The 20,025-nt window shown below is 31.0% G+C and overlaps 1 protein-coding gene across 1 annotated transcript; it reads left to right on the top strand.

Moving 5' to 3' along the window:
• Positions 1–452: 452 nt before the first annotated feature.
• Positions 453–19,766, top strand: LOC119606400 (the record flags this gene model as incomplete). The annotated part of the gene is made up of 4 exons (XM_037959905.1): positions 453–637; positions 10,709–10,931; positions 12,826–12,918; positions 18,741–19,766. Coding segments are annotated over 4 exons (1,015 nt in total), but the record flags the coding sequence as incomplete, so codon positions are not given.
• Positions 19,767–20,025: the final 259 nt, after the last annotated feature.

Here is a 20,025-nt window from a genome sequence, read left to right as displayed (position 1 = left end):
ACTATAAGGAATCAGTAGAGCAGATTCTAAAGAATTTAAAGCCTGTAGTAGAGTATCTATAGTCAAAGCTAAGAAGAATCTGTAATTCAGACTATAGATAGTCTAAAATTGTTGTTCAAATGTCTTTTCATACCCCTTACGTCCATCAGAGGGTTAATCAAGGTAGTAGCAAAGCATTTGCCATATAAAATAAACAATAGATGAGACACAGGTGTTTATTGTACGTTTTGCAATACGAACACATCCCAACAATTGTTTACAAATTTTATTTCGACTATAAATCATAATTCTGTATTTTATATTTTTTTTTTTCGAAATATAAATTTCCTGTTAATTCTTTTAGGTCCTGGGCCTCCTTTTGTTTTGTCTTTTATTTACCGAACACTTTTAACAAATTAATAATAAATTGTTGACTTTATTGTTTGTGTCATTCTTTCTTTCTCTTCTTACAGATCGCCTTCTGAACGTTCTGGCAAAGGTTGTTGTGGTCAATGGTTTGCTGGTCCTCCTCTACGTGCCTTAATAGCGGTTGTTGCTTTGGGTGGTGTTGCTTGTGCTTTGGGTGGTGCTGCTTTGGGGGCTACAGGTTTGGCAGGACCTCCTAGTTCCCACTTTACAGCCGCTTTATTAATGATTGGTAAGTTGTGTGTGTGTGTGTTGTTTTAGGGCCATTGTTTATATTTTTCAATTGCTAGGTTTATGGGAGAAAGTTAAAGTAAAGTTTGGTGTGGTAAGATTTAGTTTGGTTAGGTTACATCATATGTTGTATTTCTTAAATTTACTTTTTAGGTGTTTAAATAAAATTACCTCATCATTTTTGCAGCAAAAAAACATCATAATTGTAATGACACGTTTTTTTATTTATTTTTTTATTTTTTTATTTCTTTTGTTATTTTGTGTTTTTTGGCAACAAGTTTTATGAGTGTTTAAAAATTTGTTTTAGATTTTAGATGGACTTAGTTATTACTCTACATGATATACTATAGATAATCTATAGTCCAGACTATAGATAATCTATAATCCAAACTATAGAGAGTCTATAATCCAGACTATAGAGAATCTATAATCCAGTCTATATAGAATCTATACACAAGACTATAGAGGATCTACAGTCCAAACTATTGAGAATCTCTGCCAGACTATAGAGAATATATAATCCAGACTATAGAGAGTCTATTTAGATTATTTATAGTTTATGGAGAATATATTGTCCAGACTTTTGAGTATCTATAGTTCAGAGTTTATAGAATATATAGTCCAGAGAATCTATGGTCCAGACTATAGAGAATATATGGTCTGGCCTACATAGAGTCCATAGTTCGTACTACACAGACTATAAAGAAGCTATAGTCCAGACTATAGAGAATATATAGTCCAGACTATATAGAATCTATAGTTCAGACCATAGAGAATCTATAGTCGAGACTATAGAGAATCTATAGTTCAGACCATAGAGAATCTATAGTCGAGACTATAGAGAATTTGTAGTTCAGACCATAGAGAATTTCTAGTCCAGACTATAGAAAATCTATAGTCCAGACTATAGAAAATCTATAGTCCAGACTATAGAGAATCTATAGTCCAAACTAAGGAGAATCTTAAGACTATATAGTCCAGACTATGGCAAATCTATAGTCCTGACTATTGAGAATCAATAGTCCAGATTATGGAGAATCTATACTCCAGACTATAGAGAATCTATAGTCCAGATTATGGAGAATCTATTGTCCAGACTATTGAGAATCAATAGTCCAGACTATGGAGAACCTACAGTCCAGACTATAAAGAATCTATAGTCCACAATATAAAGAATCGATAGTCCAGACTTTCTATAAAAAAGCTTCGCAAAATAATGTTTACCTACTATAGGGTACTTAAAAGTCCCCCAACATTTTCGCACACTAATAATATCCCTTGGCTATTTGTTATTAGTATTACGTTAATGTTTATTTTATTTTCATGGTTTTTTATTTGAAAATTTTCATAAAATTTAATGTCACATTAAAAATGTACGCAAAATGGGCCCGTTTATTTATATTTACACATACAAAACAGAAAAATTAAACTACAACAATGGAATAAATATAAAATTAAATAAACCTACTTTAAACATAAATATTGACCTACATTTAAATACAATTTAATAACAATAGCCAACATAGTTAACACAATATACCGACATCCATTAACTTAGTTGGAACCAATTATAAGTATAACTTCAAGTACCTTAAAAAGTACTTTTTATTGTATAAAAGTTGACATTTTTTCTTGTTAATTAAAGTTATTGTATTTTGATTGTGATGTTTTTTTGTCAATTAATGTTTAACATTTACAAAAAAAAACTGTTACAATTGTAATCAACTGTTTTAGTTTTAATCATCTTAAAGGTGTGAAAAATGTGTTTCGGCTAGGCCAACCATTTATATGTTTTACTTTTACGTACTTTTATGGGTTGGGCTTAGAAAAAAAAATAAACATTTAATAAATTTTATGTTCTTCAACCATTAACAACAAGTAAACAATTTAAATGGTAAATCCATTTACTTAAGGTCGCAACCAGGCCTAAGTAATTCAACTGTTGACCTTTTTGAGGTATTTAAGGGAAAGGTACTTAATATTTTGTTTTTATTATATTAAATTTGAATAATTAGTCTGGTAAATAAATGTTAATTATTAAGTAAACATTTACACTACAATTTCCTGTTATTTATTAGAATGTTTAAAAACAATAAATTATATTATAGTCTTCTAGGTATTTAATATGATGACTTCCTAAAAGTTTTATCAAGAGATAGAATTTTTAAAATCTCTTCATTTTTTCTCATTTTGTCTCAGACAAAGGTGTCTGTCTAGAAATCTATTTAGAGAGATAATATATTTTGGAAAACCTCTTTTAAAAGCAGTTGGGAATGTGTCTTTTAAATATATCATCAGAAAAATGCATTATCCTTATAATGTGTCTCTGAACGTAGAGACTGCTATGAAAATGAACAGGCAGAAGAGCTAAAAGGAACGAGATCTGCTTTGAATGCATCTAACGTTGGTTTTGTTGAAGCTCCTCTAGACAATTATTAGAGGTTGAATATAATTTGGTTTCCTTTCGATGAAAATGCACTAGGGAATAGACTAGTCTATAGTCTAGTCTATAGTCTAGTCTATAATCTAGTCTATAGTCTAGTCTATAGTCTAGTCTATAGTCTAGTCTATGGTCTAGTCTATAGTCTAGTCTATAGTCTAGTCTATAGTCTAGTCTATAGTCTAGTCTATAGTCTAGTCTAGTCTATAGTCTAGTCTATAGTCTAGTCTATAGTCTAGTCTATAGTATAGTCTAGTCTAGTCTAGTCTATAGTCTAGTCTATAGTCTAGTCTATAGTCTAGTCTATAGTCTAGTCTATAGTCTAGTCTATAGTCTAGTCTATAGTCTAGTCTATAGTCTAGTCTATAGTCTAGTCTATAGTCTAGTCTATAGTCTAGTCTATAGTCTAGTCTATAGTCTAGTCTATAGTCTAGTCTATAGTCTAGTCTATAGTCTAGTCTATAGTCTAGTCTATAGTCTAGTCTATAGTCTAGTCTATAGTCTAGTCTATAGTCTAGTCTATAGTCTAGTCTATAGTCTAGTCTATAGTCTAGTCTATAGTCTAGTCTATAGTCTAGTCTATAGTCTAGTCTATAGTCTAGTCTATAGTCTAGTCTATAGTCTAGTCTATAGTCTAGTCTATAGTCTAGTCTATAGTCTAGTCTATAGTCTAGTCTATAGTCTAGTCTATAGTCTAGTCTATAGTCTAGTCTATAGTCTAGTCTATAGTCTAGTCTATAGTCTAGTCTAGTCTATAGTCTAGTCTATAGTCTAGTCTATAGTCTAGTCTATAGTCTAGTCTATAGTCTAGTCTATAGTCTAGTCTATAGTCTAGTCTATAGTCTAGTCTATAGTCTAGTCTATAGTCTAGTCTATAGTCTAGTCTATAGTCTAGTCTATAGTCTAGTCTATAGTCTAGTCTATAGTCTAGTCTATAGTCTAGTCTATAGTCTAGTCTATAGTCTAGTCTATAGTCTAGTCTATAGTCTAGTCTATAGTCTAGTCTATAGTCTAGTCTATAGTCTAGTCTATAGTCTAGTCTATAGTCTAGTCTATAGTCTAGTCTATAGTCTAGTCTATAGTCTAGTCTATAGTCTAGTCTATAGTCTAGTCTATAGTCTAGTCTATAGTCTAGTCTATAGTCTAGTCTATAGTCTAGTCTATAGTCTAGTCTATAGTCTAGTCTATAGTCTAGTCTATAGTCTAGTCTATAGTCTAGTCTATAGTCTAGTCTATAGTCTAGTCTATAGTCTAGTCTATAGTCTAGTCTATAGTCTAGTCTATAGTCTAGTCTATAGTCTAGTCTATAGTCTAGTCTATAGTCTAGTCTATAGTCTAGTCTATAGTCTAGTATATAGTCTAGTCTATAGTTCTAGTCTATAGTCTAGTCTATAGTCTATTCTAGTCTATAGTCTAGTCTATAGTCTAGTCTATAGTCTAGTCTATAGCTAGTCTATAGTCTAGTCTATAGTCTAGTCTATGGTCTAGTCTATAGTCTAGTCTATAGTCTATCTATAGTCTAGTCTATAGTCTAGTCTATAGTCTAGTCTATAGTCTAGTCTATAGTCTAGTCTATCTAGTCTAGTCTATTAGTCTAGGTCTATAGTCTAGTCTATAGTCTAGTCTATAGTCTAGTCTATAGTCTAGTCTATAGTCTAGTCTATAGTCTAGTCTATAGTCTAGTCTATAGTCTAGTCTATAGTCTAGTCTATAGTCTAGTCTATAGTCTAGTCTATAGTCTAGTCTATAGTCCTATAGTCTAGTCATATAGTCTTAGTCTATAGTCTGTCTATAGTCTAGCTATAGTTAGTCTATAGTCTAGTCATGGTTCTAGTCTCTAGTCTAGTCTAAGTCTGGTCTATAGTCTAGTCGATAGTTAGTCTATGGTCTAGTCTTATAGTCTAGTCTATAGGTCTAGTATAGTATAGACTAGACTAAGATCTATAATAGGTCGCGTTAAATGTTTGAGATATGATGTAAAATCAGCATTAATGTACTTATGTACTTGTTGTCACCATTCTTGGCTATATGAAGGCGATCTAGCACGATAATATACCTTCTTCCTTTTTTACTTACTTGTATTTTCCCACACCCCTTGTTACAGCTAAAGCAAAAAGGAAACTTATGGCGGAAATTTGCAATTTTCTATTGTAAACAACTTCCTGTTTAGTGTTAAACAGAAAAAAATACATGCAGGCAAAATATGTCATCTGCTAACATGAATAACACAATTCTGGTAGTAATATTTTTGGATATTTCCCATTAAATCATGTACACAATCTGTACAACCCTGCAGTTCGTTGTAACTGTCCAAAACTACTTTTGTACATCTATTCATTAAAGAATTGTATGAAATCAAGATATAAAGGGTTATTTTTTAGATTACTTAGGATAACTGAAATGAAGAGTTCTGCATTATAAACAATCTTTAAAACAAACTGCTGGGTACTAAAGAGTTCAAAGTCAGATGTACAAATATACACACACAAAATACTAAGCCTAAATATGACACCTTATATCACACACATTGATTGTCTTTAACATGACAGACAAGGGCATTCATTGTCTTTTTTTGTAACACTCGATACAATACAAAACGTAATAACTCGCCCTACACCTGTAATTTTTGTTTTTATTGTTAGCATTAGCATTACGGTTATTGTTTTTACACAAATTTACACTAAAAAATACCTGTTAATAGAAAGATATTTAAAATTAAACGAATAAAAAATATTACGTTTTTTTACATATTCACAAAACAATGTGTTTATTTGTTTGTATTTTGCGACATGAAAAATGGCGTGTGAATATTGTGCATTACGCTTAATTTGTTTACAACATTTTTTTTTTAGATAAATTATTTTTTTGTCTTTCTCCTTTTATGACTTTTTTTAAGCAAATTTAAACAACAGCAAAACGACCAAGTTAAAAACAGTAGCGACTAATAACAATATTAACAGCAGAAATAAACAACAAAATTCATAATTTATGTCTGTTTCATATGTAGTGCAGGGTTGCCAAGTGTTTTTGCTGTTCTACTTATACTAATAAGAGTAATTTTATGGAACTAAACGTAGTAAATACATTTTTAGCTTTTTCGCACATATTTAAAAAGGAGTTTTAGAAAATATTAAGTAAACTGGAATAGATTATGGACTAGACTATAGACTGGAATATAGAATATATTATACACTAGACTATAGAGTAGAATATATTCTACATTCTAGACTATACTACAGACTGGATTATAGACTAGACTATAGACTAGCACATAGACTACACTATAGACTAGACTATAGGCTGGACTATAGACTAGACTTGACTATAGACTAGAGGATAGAATAGACTATACTATAGACTAGGCTATAGACTAGACTATAGACTAGACTATAGACTAGACTAGACTATAGAATAGACTATAGACTAGACTAGACTATAGAATAGAGTATAGACTAGACTATAGACTAGACTATAGACTAGACTATAGACTAGACTATAGACTAGACTAGACTAGACTAGACTAGACTATAGACTAGACTATAGACTAGACTAAACTAGACTATAGACTAGACTAGACTATAGACTAGACTAGACTATAGACTAGACTATAGACTAGACTATAGACTAGACTATAGACAAGACTATAGACTAGACTATAGACTAGACTATATACTAGACTATAGACTAGACTATAGACTAGACTATAGACTAGACTATAGACTAGACTATAGACTAGACTATAGACTAGACTATAGACTAGACTATAGACTAGACTATAGACTAGACTATAGACTAGACTATAGACTAGACTATAGACTAGACTATAGACTAGACTAGACTATAGACTAGACTATAGACTAGACTATAGACTAGACTATAGACTAGACTATAGACTAGACTATAGACTAGACTATAGACTAGACTATAGACTAGACTATAGACTAGACTATAGACTAGACTATAGACTAGACTATAGACTAGACTATAGACTAGACTATAGACTAGACTATAGACTAGACTATAGACTAGACTATAGACTAGACTATAGACTAGACTATAGACTAGACTATAGACTAGACTATAGACTAGACTATAGATGTAAAAGCCAGTATATTGCAAAATTTTTTTACAGTAAAGTAAGAGTCTTCCTTTTTATGAACAAAGTTTTAATATACATAGCTTACATACCTATAGTAAATATGTATAATACATATGTACATACATATGTATGTACATGTATTTAAAAATTTGTATTTAACACATAAAGGAATATTTAAATAATGTTACATGCGTCATTTAGCCAGAGAATGATGATGACCAATTTAAGTGACATTGTGTGTAAAAAACATACAAAATGAAATTGTTTGTGTAAGTAAAGCTGTGTGTTAATTTCCATGTCATGTATTCCTTTTTTTTTTTTTGTAAAATATTCTGCAAAAAGCGTAATTAAGTGGGTACTTAATGGTTGTAAATATACATACATACAAACGTGCAGAAACAAAACAAGGTAAAAGTATTATAATTTTTTTAAATATTTATTACCGAACATACAACCAACAGAACAGAAAAACAGACAGAGAAACAAACAAATAAACAGATTTAAACATGTATGAATGTAGACACATACATATATACACTATCCGGTAGTTACAATTTACTAAATAGATATATTTCTACTTGAACATTTATATGGTCAAACATGCCGAACATGATATGGAAAACCTTAAACTTAATTACAATTAAGTCTGAAGAGTAAAACTGAAAACAAAATAAAACATTAATTAAAATGAAATAATACTTTTTGTGCGTTGTTTCTTTATTTTACATAAAACAGAATTACATAACTTTAATTAAAAGCTATTTAAATAGCTTTAAAGATAAACTTGATGTAAAAATAATAGAAAGAGATAAATGAAATCTTAGAAATAGCACGAAGATCTTTCAAATATCGAAGATACCATTACCGTGTCACCATTTTCGAGCGTAACTGGTCGTATATCACGAATATGTTGCGCTGAAAGACACCAATTGTTAATAACAGAGGGATGTTAAATTGTTCGATTTTAGTTATCAATTAACAGACCCATTTCTGAACGTACCACCACCTTGTTAAAATCATAAAAAACACTGACCACAGTGCGATAACGATCACCAGACAGTAGACTAGTTTATTGTTCAGACTATATACCCCACTAAAATTCTAACTTAATCCAGTCCAATGATTATAATTTAATTATAATTTATAATAGATTATAATTCAGAATACGGAATAGATTATAATCCAGATAATAGACTGGATTTTAGACTTTAATATAGTCCAAGCTCTAAACTACAAACTAAACTACAAACTAATCCAGAGTATAGACTAGACCATAGTCCAGACTATAGACTAGACTATAGTCCAGACTATTGACTAGACTATAGTCCAGACTATAGACTAGACTATAGTCCAGAGTATAGACTAGACTATAGTCCAGACTGTAGACTAGACTATAGTCCATACTATAGACTAGACTATAGTCCATACTATAGACTAGACTATAGTCCATACTATAGACTAGACTATAGTCCATACTATAGACTAGACTATAGTCCATACTATAGACTAGACTATAGTCCATACTATAGACTAGACTATAGTCCAGAGTATAGACTAGACTATAGTCCAGACTATAGACTAGACTATAGTCCAGACTATAGACTAGACTATAGTCCAGACTATAGACTAGACTATAGTCCAGACTATAGATTAGACTATAGATTAGACTATAGTCCAGACTATAGACTAGACTATAGTCAAGACTAGACTATAGTCAAGACTAGACTATAGTCAAGACTAGACTATAGTCAAGACTAGACTATAGTCAAGACTAGACTATAGTCAAGACTAGACTATAGTCAAGACTAGACTATAGTCAAGACTATAGACTAGACTATAGACCAGACTATAGACTAGACTATAGTCCAGACTATAGACTAGACTATAGTCCAGACTATAGACTAGACTATAGACCAGACTATAGACTAGACTATAGTCCAGACTATAGACTAGACTATAGTCCAAACTATAGACTAGACTATAGTCCAGACTATAGACTAGACTATAGTCCAGACTATAGACTAGACTATAGTCCAGACTATAGACTAGACTATAGTCCAGACTATAGACTAGTACAGATGGGGGATTAAACTATAGCTCAGAAGGGAAACTATACCATAGTCCAGGTGGAAGACTAACCTATAGTCCAGATGGTAGACTATACCATAGTCCAGACTATAAACTAAAGTCCACACTATAGACTATAGTCCAGAGTATGGACAAGACTATAGTCCAGACTAAAGCCTAGACTATAGTTCAGAATATAGACTATACTATGGTCCAGAGTATAGACTAGACTAAACTATATTGTGGACTGTAGACTAGACTATAGACCAGTCTATTAACTAGACTATAGTCTAGTATATTAACTATAGACTAGACTATAGTCCAGTCTATTAACTAGACTTTACTACAGTCTATTAACAAGAATATAGTCCAGTATTTTGCCTATAGGCTAGACTATTGGCCAGAATAGACTATACTATAGTCAAGACTATAGACTAGAGTATAGTCTAGACGATAGACTAGACTATTGGTTTGATAGCTATCCCTTTTGTGTATTCTGTTGGTCTTAAAAAGCACAAAAGTATTTAATTAGTTTAATTATTTTAATTTGCAATAAATATTTTCTAATTCTTTCATTCTCTTTCAGACTTATTCTTTCCTTATCTAAAGTCAATAAATATTTTTGCAAGAATATAATTTGTTGAAAAACTGCTAATGAAATCTTTGCAATTATTTTCTACTTTTGTTCAGTTGTTTCTGCTACTTTTTGTTGAAACAATTGTTTCTTTTGTAAGATTTCTTCTTGCATTTAACTTTTAAGTACTTTTTTTGTAATGTCATGTTGTTAAAGTGTTTTAATTATATTTATGTTTTTTTTTTTCTTCAGCTTCTATTTTTATTCATTATGACTATTTCTTTTATTGTTGCCATCGTCACTTTTAATAATACAAAAGAAAAAACTAATAGATAATTGAAAATTAACCCACTTAGTGGGCGTAAAAATGGTAACGCTTGAGGTCGTTTTTATAGACAGTTTTTTGTGTTTTCTTAGCTATTCAAGTTTTTGCATTGCGTACCAAATTTATGTCTAAACTTAAAAGTACAATATATTGTTAGTAACCCTATAAGATAGATATTTTTAAAATACTTTCTCTTTCATTCCCAATAACAATTGTTAAATATTTCTTTAAAAAAACTAAATTTCTTTTGTATTTTTTCTGGGATTTCAAAATGTTTCATTTATTTTTTTATTTTCATTTTTTGTTTTGTCATGTCTTTAAGTAGAAGATTATCTGTATTATTTCATCACAGCACACTTTAATGAATTTAAAATTTAATAAAGAAATACAATTGTTTGTTTAAAATTGTTTAATCATTTAATTAGCTTTTTGTTTAGGTTTTGAGAGCAAAAAAAAAAAAAAAATAAAATAAAATTTGTTAATAGCGGTGTTTAAAAAGGCGTAAAATATATAAAAAATTGTTTTAAACCACATTGTAAAACTCAATTTTTTATATTTCTTTTCCAGGTGTTGGTGTAGTCTTGGTTACTGTTAGTGGTGCTGCCTGGCGTATGACAGCACCGGGTGGTCCACCCTGTCTAGGCCTGGGTTCAAGTGTTGATTTAGGCAGATGTGGTCGTCGACCCTGCAGTAGAGGAGGCGGAGCCCCACAAGGCTTACTTTATCCGGAATTTCAGCACAGGCCACCACCACCCTCATATCAAGCCAGTATGCAGGAATATCGTTTAAGGTTGGTATATCCTCACTTACGACTTTATATTTTTTATAAATTTTTCCTTTATAAGAAATTTTTCCTTTATAGACCAGTAGCTGTTCAAATCTAGTTCAGTTCAGTTCTAGTTCAGCTCTAGTTCAGTTCTAGTTCAGTTCTAGTTCTGTTCTAGTTCAGTTCTAGTTCAGTTCTAGTTCTGTTCTAGTTCAGTTCTAGTTCAGTTCTAGTTCAGTTCTAATTCAGTTCTAGTTCAGTTCTAGTTCAGTTCTAGTTCAGTTCTAGTTCAGTTCTAGTTCAGTTCTAGTTCAGTTCTAGTTCAGTTCTAGTTCAGTTCTAGTTCAGTTCTAGTTCAGTTCTAGTTCAGTTCTAGTTCAGTTCTAGTTCAGTTCTAGTTCAGTTCTAGTTCAGTTCTAGTTCAGTTCTAGTTCAGTTCTAGTTCAGTTCTAGTTCAGTTCTAGTTCAGTTCTAGTTCAGTTCTAGTTCAGTTCTAGTTCAGTTCTAGTTCAGTTCTAGTTCAGTTCTAGTTCAGTTCTAGTTCAGTTCTAGTTCAGTTCTAGTTCAGTTCTAGTTCAGTTCTAGTTCAGTTCTAGTTCAGTTCTAGTTCAGTTCTAGTTCAGTTCTAGTTCAGTTCTAGTTCAGTTCTAGTTCAGTTCTAGTTCAGTTCTAGTTCAGTTCTAGTTCAGTTCTAGTTCTAGTTCAGTTCTAGTTCAGTTCTAGTTCAGTTCTAGTTCAGTTCTAGTTCAGTTCTAGTTCAGTTCTAGTTCAGTTCTAGTTCAGTTCTAGTTCAGTTCTAGTTCAGTTCTAGTTCAGTTCTAGTTCAGTTCTAGTTCAGTTCTAGTTCAGTTCTAGTTCAGTTCTAGTTCAGTTCTAGTTCAGTTCTAGTTCAGTTCAGTTCTAGTTCAGTTCTAGTTCAGTTCTAGTTCAGTTCTAGTTCAGTTCTAGTTCAGTTCTAGTTCAGTTCTAGTTCAGTTCTAGTTCAGTTCTAGTTCAGTTCTAGTTCAGTTCTAGTTCAGTTCTAGTTCAGTTCTAGTTCAGTTCTAGTTCAGTTCTAGTTCAGTTCTAGTTCAGTTCTAGTTCAGTTCTAGTTCAGTTCTAGTTCAGTTCTAGTTCAGTTCTAGTTCAGTTCTAGTTCAGTTCTAGTTCAGTTCTAGTTCAGTTCTAGTTCAGTTCTAGTTCAGTTCTAGTTCAGTTCTAGTTCAGTTCTAGTTCAGTTCTAGTTCAGTTCTAGTTCAGTTCTAGTTCAGTTCTAGTTCAGTTCTAGTTCAGTTCTAGTTCAGTTCTAGTTCAGTTCTAGTTCAGTTCTAGTTCAGTTCTAGTTCAGTTCTAGTTCAGTTCTAGTTCAGTTCTAGTTCAGTTCTAGTTCAGTTCTAGTTCAGTTCTAGTTCAGTTCTAGTTCAGTTCTAGTTCAGTTCTAGTTCAGTTCTAGTTCAGTTCTAGTTCAGTTCTAGTTCAGTTCTAGTTCAGTTCTAGTTCAGTTCTAGTTCAGTTCTAGTTCAGTTCTAGTTCAGTTCTAGTTCTGTTTTAGTTCTGTTCTAGTTCAGTTCTAGTTCTGTTCAAAATATATATAAAGAATCGTGACCATTGACCACCTTTTTGTATCCAATCAGTCTCTTATATTTTTAAGAAATGAGTATCCAAAGCTTGTAAAATTGCATGTTTTATTTTACAACTAACAAAAGTTTTATAATGTTATACAAGATAATAATAATAGGCACCACTTACCAGTGGCAACTGAAAATAATTGAAAGTCTATAAATTTAAAGATTGCATGTCCCAGTGTCATTTATATGGCAAAATACACAAAGTTTTATTAATCTATTTTACAAGGGATTGCTATTCTTGTTTTAGCAAACTACCAAAATAAAAAAACAATTAATTTATTTCTCATGTTTAATTTATGTTCTTTTCACAGACTACTTTTACTGGATAGAGATCGTCAGAATGGTGTAGTCAGAGGAAGTTCACCACCACCCACTTATCGTTCACATGCCGGAAGTTTGCTAAGGTAAGGACATGTATGCAGGGTGTTGGTAGTAGTTTTTATATGCAAAATTTTATTTAGAAAATAAATTTGCATAGAAATTAAAAAGAAAATACAAAAAAATAAAAATGTTAATAAAATGTATTATCAAACACCATATAAACTATTTTTTGAACATTTATAAACAAGCAACCCCATTTTCTTTTATATAATAGCACCAGAAAAAACGACAGCCAGGCAATTTAGCTGTTGTTTAAAAAATATATTTTTATATGAATATGTGAGGCATAGGCGAGGTTAGTTTGAACAGTGTTTTAGATCCAAATATTAACCCTGAAAGATAAGTATCTAGTAGGCCTACTAAGGCAAAGTTTAGTTTCTTTTTGTGTTTATAGAAAAAAACTTTTCTCACTGCCCTCGTATATTCATATACATGGTATATGCATTTGCATAGCAATAGAACGAAAACTTAGTGGTTTTTATAGTGTTACAATTGACAACTTTGCCCTTCAAAAACTGAAATCGCTGCAAAAAGCCAGAAAAAAACTTTTTCCAAAACTTTTTAAAACACCCAAAAACAAAATATTCAAAAGTACCCCTAAAACTCTTTTACAGTTAAGCCAATTCGTGGCTATTGTTGTTGTTGTTATAGTTAATTCTCTTCAGAATAACAACAATAACACAACTCAGACAGACAGGACGTTTTTTTTTTCTTGAATATATATTTTTTGCCAGAAAAACACATTAAATACATGTAAAAACTTTGTCGTTGAACTTTGTAGACTGTTTTTAGTTCAATATCCCGGAAGTTCGGCGTGGCTATTTCGAATTAGTGATTTTACCTAACATTTAGTGGCACTCATATCCTTAAACAAACTTAATTGACTCGACCCAGACAATTCTCACACTTTGAATACAAAGGGACAATGGACTTTGTAATAGATATATTTGGTGATTTAAAAAGAGTATTTTTAAGACCCAGCAATAGGGATCTTTAAATTCTAGTTAATATAGAAGAAAAACATTTAATTCAGAATGTTTTACTGAATGATTAACAATAACTCCTTTCTAAAACTGCTGGGTATGGGTTGGCAAAATACAATGTCATAACATAGACAAACATACTTACTCGCTCCCAAAAAACAGGCCATAAATTTACATTTTCATATAAACAAGAACAACAACAACACTAAAAGCGACATCAGCATGTAACCAACAAACCAACAGACCAAAAACTACAACAACAATACAATAACCACAATAATTTCTCTTCATTGTAGTTGGTATAAAAGAAAGGATGTATAAAACCAGCCCCCCCATCAACAACACTCTTACATACATTGGCACACATGTTGAGAAAAGACACAACTGAACATGTGTGTGTGTGTTGAAAATATTTGTGAAAAATTTAAAGATTTTATTTCCGGTTAAATTTATGACTTTTGTAAAGTGTTTATGTATCATTGGGTTGAATCGAATGAATGCTTTTCTTGAACAAAATTTAATAAATAAAATGTAAGAAATTTATTATTTTCTTTATAAGATGGAACGAATTTTGAAGCTCTCCCCCCACAAATGTGATAGAAACAATTTAAAAGTTCTGAAATGCATTTAGAAATACAATAAATAAATATGTAATTTATTGGACATGCTTCTATGTATTATCTGTTCTAAATGAAAAGAAATTTAAAAAATTTCTTAATTTAATTTTGTAATTTTTATTTAATTTATAACACTCCGAAATATTGGTTATAGTGCAACAAAAGTGTATATTTCTGATCTTTATGAGGTTCTCATGCAATCCGTCCGTCCTTCTATTAAATGACACAGGCTGACAAAATTTGAAAAAAGTTGAAACCCTGAGACCATGTTATTTTCTAAAGGATTGAGAATCTGAGCCCAGATTAGGATTCAAAACTGGCCTCAGATTTTCTTCATCACATCTGGCATTTGAGATATCGTGTCGTGAAATTTGAAAAAAAAACCGCTATTTCTAGCATATTTGATACATTAAAACAGCGCCAAGACAACTTTATTTAAAAAGTCTGAAAGTCCATTGTATCAACTTTAAAATTAAAGCTTATTATATGAAATATCTTCTTTATACTACGAGATATCTTCATCTAAAGCTTGAAAATTCATAATTTTTGGTATATTCATGGTATTTACATCCTATACTACTATAGCATGCGGGGTATTATGCTTTGTTTATAACGAGCAAAAATATTAAATCCACACCTACCTGAGGATGTTTTGAATCGTCTCAAAATCACTTTCTGATTTGATTTAACGATGTATGTCCGTCCGTCCTTTAACTTCAACGGATGATATCTCAGCAATTGCAGCATATTTAAACAATGTACGAAAAAAATAAGTTTTTGTTAAATTATTGTTATATCAGGCTTTCGGTGAAGATATCTCCATTGTGTCAACTTTAAAATAAAAGCTTAACATCTGACATATACTCTTTCTTCTTCGAGATATCTTCACCAAAAGCTGGAAAACTCATGGCTTTCGGTATGTTCATGGTATTTATAACCTCCACTACTATAGTACGGAGGGTATTATGCTTTGTAAGTATTGTTTATAACGAGCAAAAATATTGGATCCACACCTTCCTGAGGATATTTCAATCGACTCAAAACCACTTTTCAATTCGATTTAACGATGTCTGTCCATCCGTCCCTCAACTTCAACGGATGAATGTACAGAAAAATTAAGTTTTTGTTAATTTGTTGTTGTTTTATCGCTTGAGGTGAAGATAACTGGAAGAAAAAGTAAGACAGTTAAAGCTGGAAGAATGGACTTTCAGATGGCAAAGAACATTTTATATATTATATGTTTTATTAGCCCTGTTATAAGGTCTCAAAAAGTGTCAAACTTAAAGATACGATATCACAAATCCCAGATGTGAAAGAGAAATTCTGAATTCAGCAAAGATCAATCCTTTGGGTTAAAAGTTTGTCGCCCTGTGTTATTTAGCATATTTCTCTCAACTTTAACCATATTTTGAATGACATCATTATACTTTAAACTTATTATAACTATCAAGAAATACATTCCTAATAAATCACATACAAACTAAACAGATGTCATTGACCACATAAACGACTAAGCATTATATAGATTTTCATAATATAATATTTTCTTTTGAAAAACACAACTAAATCGTCCTTTAAAATTTTAACCCAAATATATTTTTGTTTTTCTTATAATCCGATTATGGTTAAAACGTTTAAAAACGGATCCTTTTTGTTTTTTTTACGTTTTCGTTTCTTTTATTTAGCATACTAATACAAATATTTAACTCTGATTCTTTTTCAACAAATCGACTTTGTCTTTAGGCCAATGACTTGTGTGTGTGTTTGTGCCTTTATAAGTTGTATACACCTCCTACCCTTCCCTTCTCATTTCAAACTTTCCTTTTCTACAGAGTACTTTTGTCTTTATTTTTGGTAATATACTTTTAGTCCTATTAAATGATTAAGTTTAGGCTCATTTAACTCATAATTGCCACTTTGATCTCTTACAATAATGAGTAGTAATTAAAAAAAAAAAGTTTATATTATCTTTAGTCTGGTTCTGTGGGTGTTCCTTTTATATAAGCTGGATATTCCTTTTGCTGTATATTGATGCTAAAAGTTGATTGTTGATAATGCTACCACGCGCTGATGATTATAATGATGCGAAAACTTTGTCTGCTGTTGTCTTTAACTTTTAGTGGAAAATTGGAAGATAATTTTACTTTTGCACAAAAATTGGGGTTTCCTTTCTTTTGCACATTGATATGTGTGTGTTGTAAATTATAGGTCAGGCAAGGGAATGTATTAAAATGTTTAATGTTATTATAAGTAAATGAGCTTTTTGCAAAAAGAAGTTAATTTTAATCCTTTTAAAGAAAAATTACTTAAATAAAAGGAGAATTATGAAATATGGAAATTTTTCGGAATACAATAGCTTTGGTAGGAAAAAAACTGTAGTGTTTTTAAAGATTTTCAAGTTTAAGGTTATGTCTAGTTCAATTCTAGTTCAGTTCTAGTTCAATTCTAGTTCAGTACTAGTTCCAGCTTCTAGTTTAGTTCTAGTTCAGTTCTAGTTCAGTTCCTAGTTCAGTTCTAGTTCTAGTTCAGTTCTAGTTCATTCTAGTTCAGTTCTAGTTCAGTTCCTAGTTCAGTTCTAGTTCAGTTCGAGTTCAGTTTCTAGTTCAGTTCGAGTTCAGTTCTAGTTCAGTTCTAGGTTCAGTTCTAGTTCAGTTCTAGTTCAGTTCTAGTTCAGTTCTAGTTTCAGTTCTAGTTAGTTCTAGTTCAGATCTAGTAGTTCTAGTCAGTTCTAGTTACAGTTCTAGTTCAGTTCATGTTCAGTCTAGTTCAGTTCTAGTTCAGTTCCTAGTTCAGTTCTAGTCATTCTAGTTCGTTCTAGTTCAGTTCTAGTTCAGTTCTAGTTCAGTTCTAGTTCAGTTCTAGTTAGTTCAGTTCTAGTTCAGTTCTAGTTCAGTTCTAGTTCAGTTCTAGTTCAGTTCTAGTTCAGTTCTAGTTCAGTTCTAGTTCAGTTCTAGTTCAGTCTAGTTCAGTTCTAGTTCAGTTCTAGTTCAGTTCTAGTTCAGTTCTAGTTCAGTTCTAGTTCAGATTCTAGTTACAGTTCTAGTTCAGTTCTAGTTCAGTTCTAGTTCAGTTCTAGTTCAGTTCTAGTTCAGTTCTAGTTCAGTTCTAGTTCAGTTCTAGTTCAGTTCTAGTTCAGTTCTAGTTCAGTTCTAGTTCAGTTCTAGTTCAGTTCAGTTCTAGTTCAGTTCTAGTTCAGTTCTAGTTCAGTTCTAGTTCAGTTCTAGTTCAGTTCTAGTTCAGTTCTAGTCAGTTCTAGTTCAGTTCTAGTTCAGTTCTAGTTCAGTTCTAGTTCAGTCTAGTTCAGTTCTAGTTCAGTTCTAGTTCAGTTCTAGTTCAGTTCTAGTTCAGATCTAGTACAGTTCTAGTTCAGTTCTAGTTCAGTTCTAGTTCAGTTCTAGTTCAGTTCTAGTTCAGTTCTAGTTCAGTTCTAGTTCAGTTCTAGTTCAGTTCTAGTTCAGTTCTAGTTCAGTTCTAGTTCAGTTCTAGTTCAGTTCTAGTTCAGTTCTAGTTCAGTTCTAGTTCAGTTCTAGTTCAGTTCTAGTTCAGTTCTAGTTCAGTTCTAGTTCAGTTCTAGTTCAGTTCTAGTTCTGTTCTTGTTCAGTTCTATTTCAGTTCTTTTTCAGTTATATTTCTAGTTCAGTTCTAGTACAGTTCTACCTGAATTCCTCTTCAGTCGTCAACATTTTCCAATATGAACTTTATCCCCACAAAAGTGAATCAGGTCTAATATGAATATATTTTGCCACATGGAATATTATTTCTATTCGTTCTAAAACTTTTTTTAATAAACAAATGCAAATAGAATTTTGTTTATAAAACAACCATTTGGAAGTGGAATGAGTATTATAAACTTGTCAAATACAAACTTTGAATTTTTCCACAAAAAAATGTACAAAATCAACTAGGAGTAAACACACAGTCACTCAATAAGGGTAAATCTACTCTAGCAAATTGGATTGAATCGATTTTTTTTTTTATTTTGCTACAAGTATCTACATATCTTGGTTTACAGATTGGCTTAAGTAAATATAATCAATCAATATGTAAATTAAAACAAAACACAGAAAAAGGTGTTGGACTGTAGATTAAATTGGCAAAAAAAAGGTTAAACAAAAAATATAGGAAAAATAAAGAAAATTGAGTTGAAGGAAATTGAATATGTTTAAACCAAAAATTTTGACTAATGATTTCCTATATGTATTTAATAAAGAAAATTAACAAAGATTTATTTATTTTTTTTTTTAGAGCTCCCTTAACATCAACAATACGCGGCACTAGTGGTGCACACTCGGGCACACGTTGCGAAAGCAGCATAGGCGGTTCCGAATACAGTTTCCCGCCCAGTTATCGTTCACGCAACACAACACCTGGAACAATTAGCAGTGAACGTAGCATTGAAACCGAACCCTCAGGACGTCTTTTAGCCAACGAAGACATACCCGAACCCTTGAGTGTTGAACAATTATCCGAATATAATTCGCTACAACAACGCTGCAATAACAATAACGGTGGTAATGCCCAAAAAACGGAACAGAAAAGAAATTCTGTACAAATGGATACAAATATTTTAATATCGAAAACCGATACTAATCTCAATAATTTGAATAGTGATAAAAAAGATGATTTAGTGACTATTGTCACTATAACACCACAGAACAATGAGAATTTAGAGGCGAACGAAAATCGCAATAATAATGAAAATAACGTCATAGTAGGCACCGAGTCAAGAGAACAAATTGAAATATTGGCTCATTTGTAAATAGAAAAAGAAAATTGTTTGTTAAAGAAAAAATAATATTTATTATAAATAAAATTATAAGAAAATTGTTTTGAAATATAAGCCATTAGCTTAGATGTGGTTATTTGTATTATTTTATATATCGGTTTTATATAAAATTCAATTTTGATGAAAATATTTCAGTTTTGGTAGATACGGAAGTTGGGGGGTATGATTTATTTATTGTTTATATCGGGTCGTTACCAAACTTGTAGACTTTAAAGGCTCTACTGGATCCTCCTATTATGAAAGGAATTCTTCCTCTCCTAAATTTCTACTTACATATATCCGTAGATCAGTTCCCTACTTTATAAACCCTAAAACTTTTAAAAAGTCATACCTCTTCATATTTTGTATGATGAAAAATTTGCCTCAAATTTTGTGAAACTTTTTACTAATTTAATTTGTTTCTATATTCTTAAAATAATCTTAATTTAAAAGATTAAAATAAAATAAACACTTACAATTAAATATTTTTCCTTCTCATTATTAATCCAAAGGTATTTATTTTTATATATTTACAAAATTAAGAAAAAAACACAAAAAAACATTGTTAATTTTTTATATTATTTGTTAAGAATTTATACTGTAATACATACATACATATATAACAAAACAATATATAAATTTAACTTTTTGTAAATAATCTATATAAAATATAAACAATAAATTTAACAAAAAAAAACAAAAGTTAAACGTAAAAAACACAAAATTATATATTCATTAAATAATTATGTATAAATGTTTTTATGT

Source organism: Lucilia sericata, unplaced genomic scaffold, assembly GCF_015586225.1.
Source record: "Lucilia sericata isolate MDLA Ls3-8-SP2 unplaced genomic scaffold, ASM1558622v1 Contig000578F_arrow, whole genome shotgun sequence".
In the NCBI taxonomy this organism is placed as follows: Eukaryota; Metazoa; Arthropoda; class Insecta; order Diptera; family Calliphoridae; genus Lucilia; species Lucilia sericata.
The sequence above is the reverse complement of the archived record's forward strand: the minus strand, read 5'-3'. Positions and strand labels throughout refer to the sequence as shown.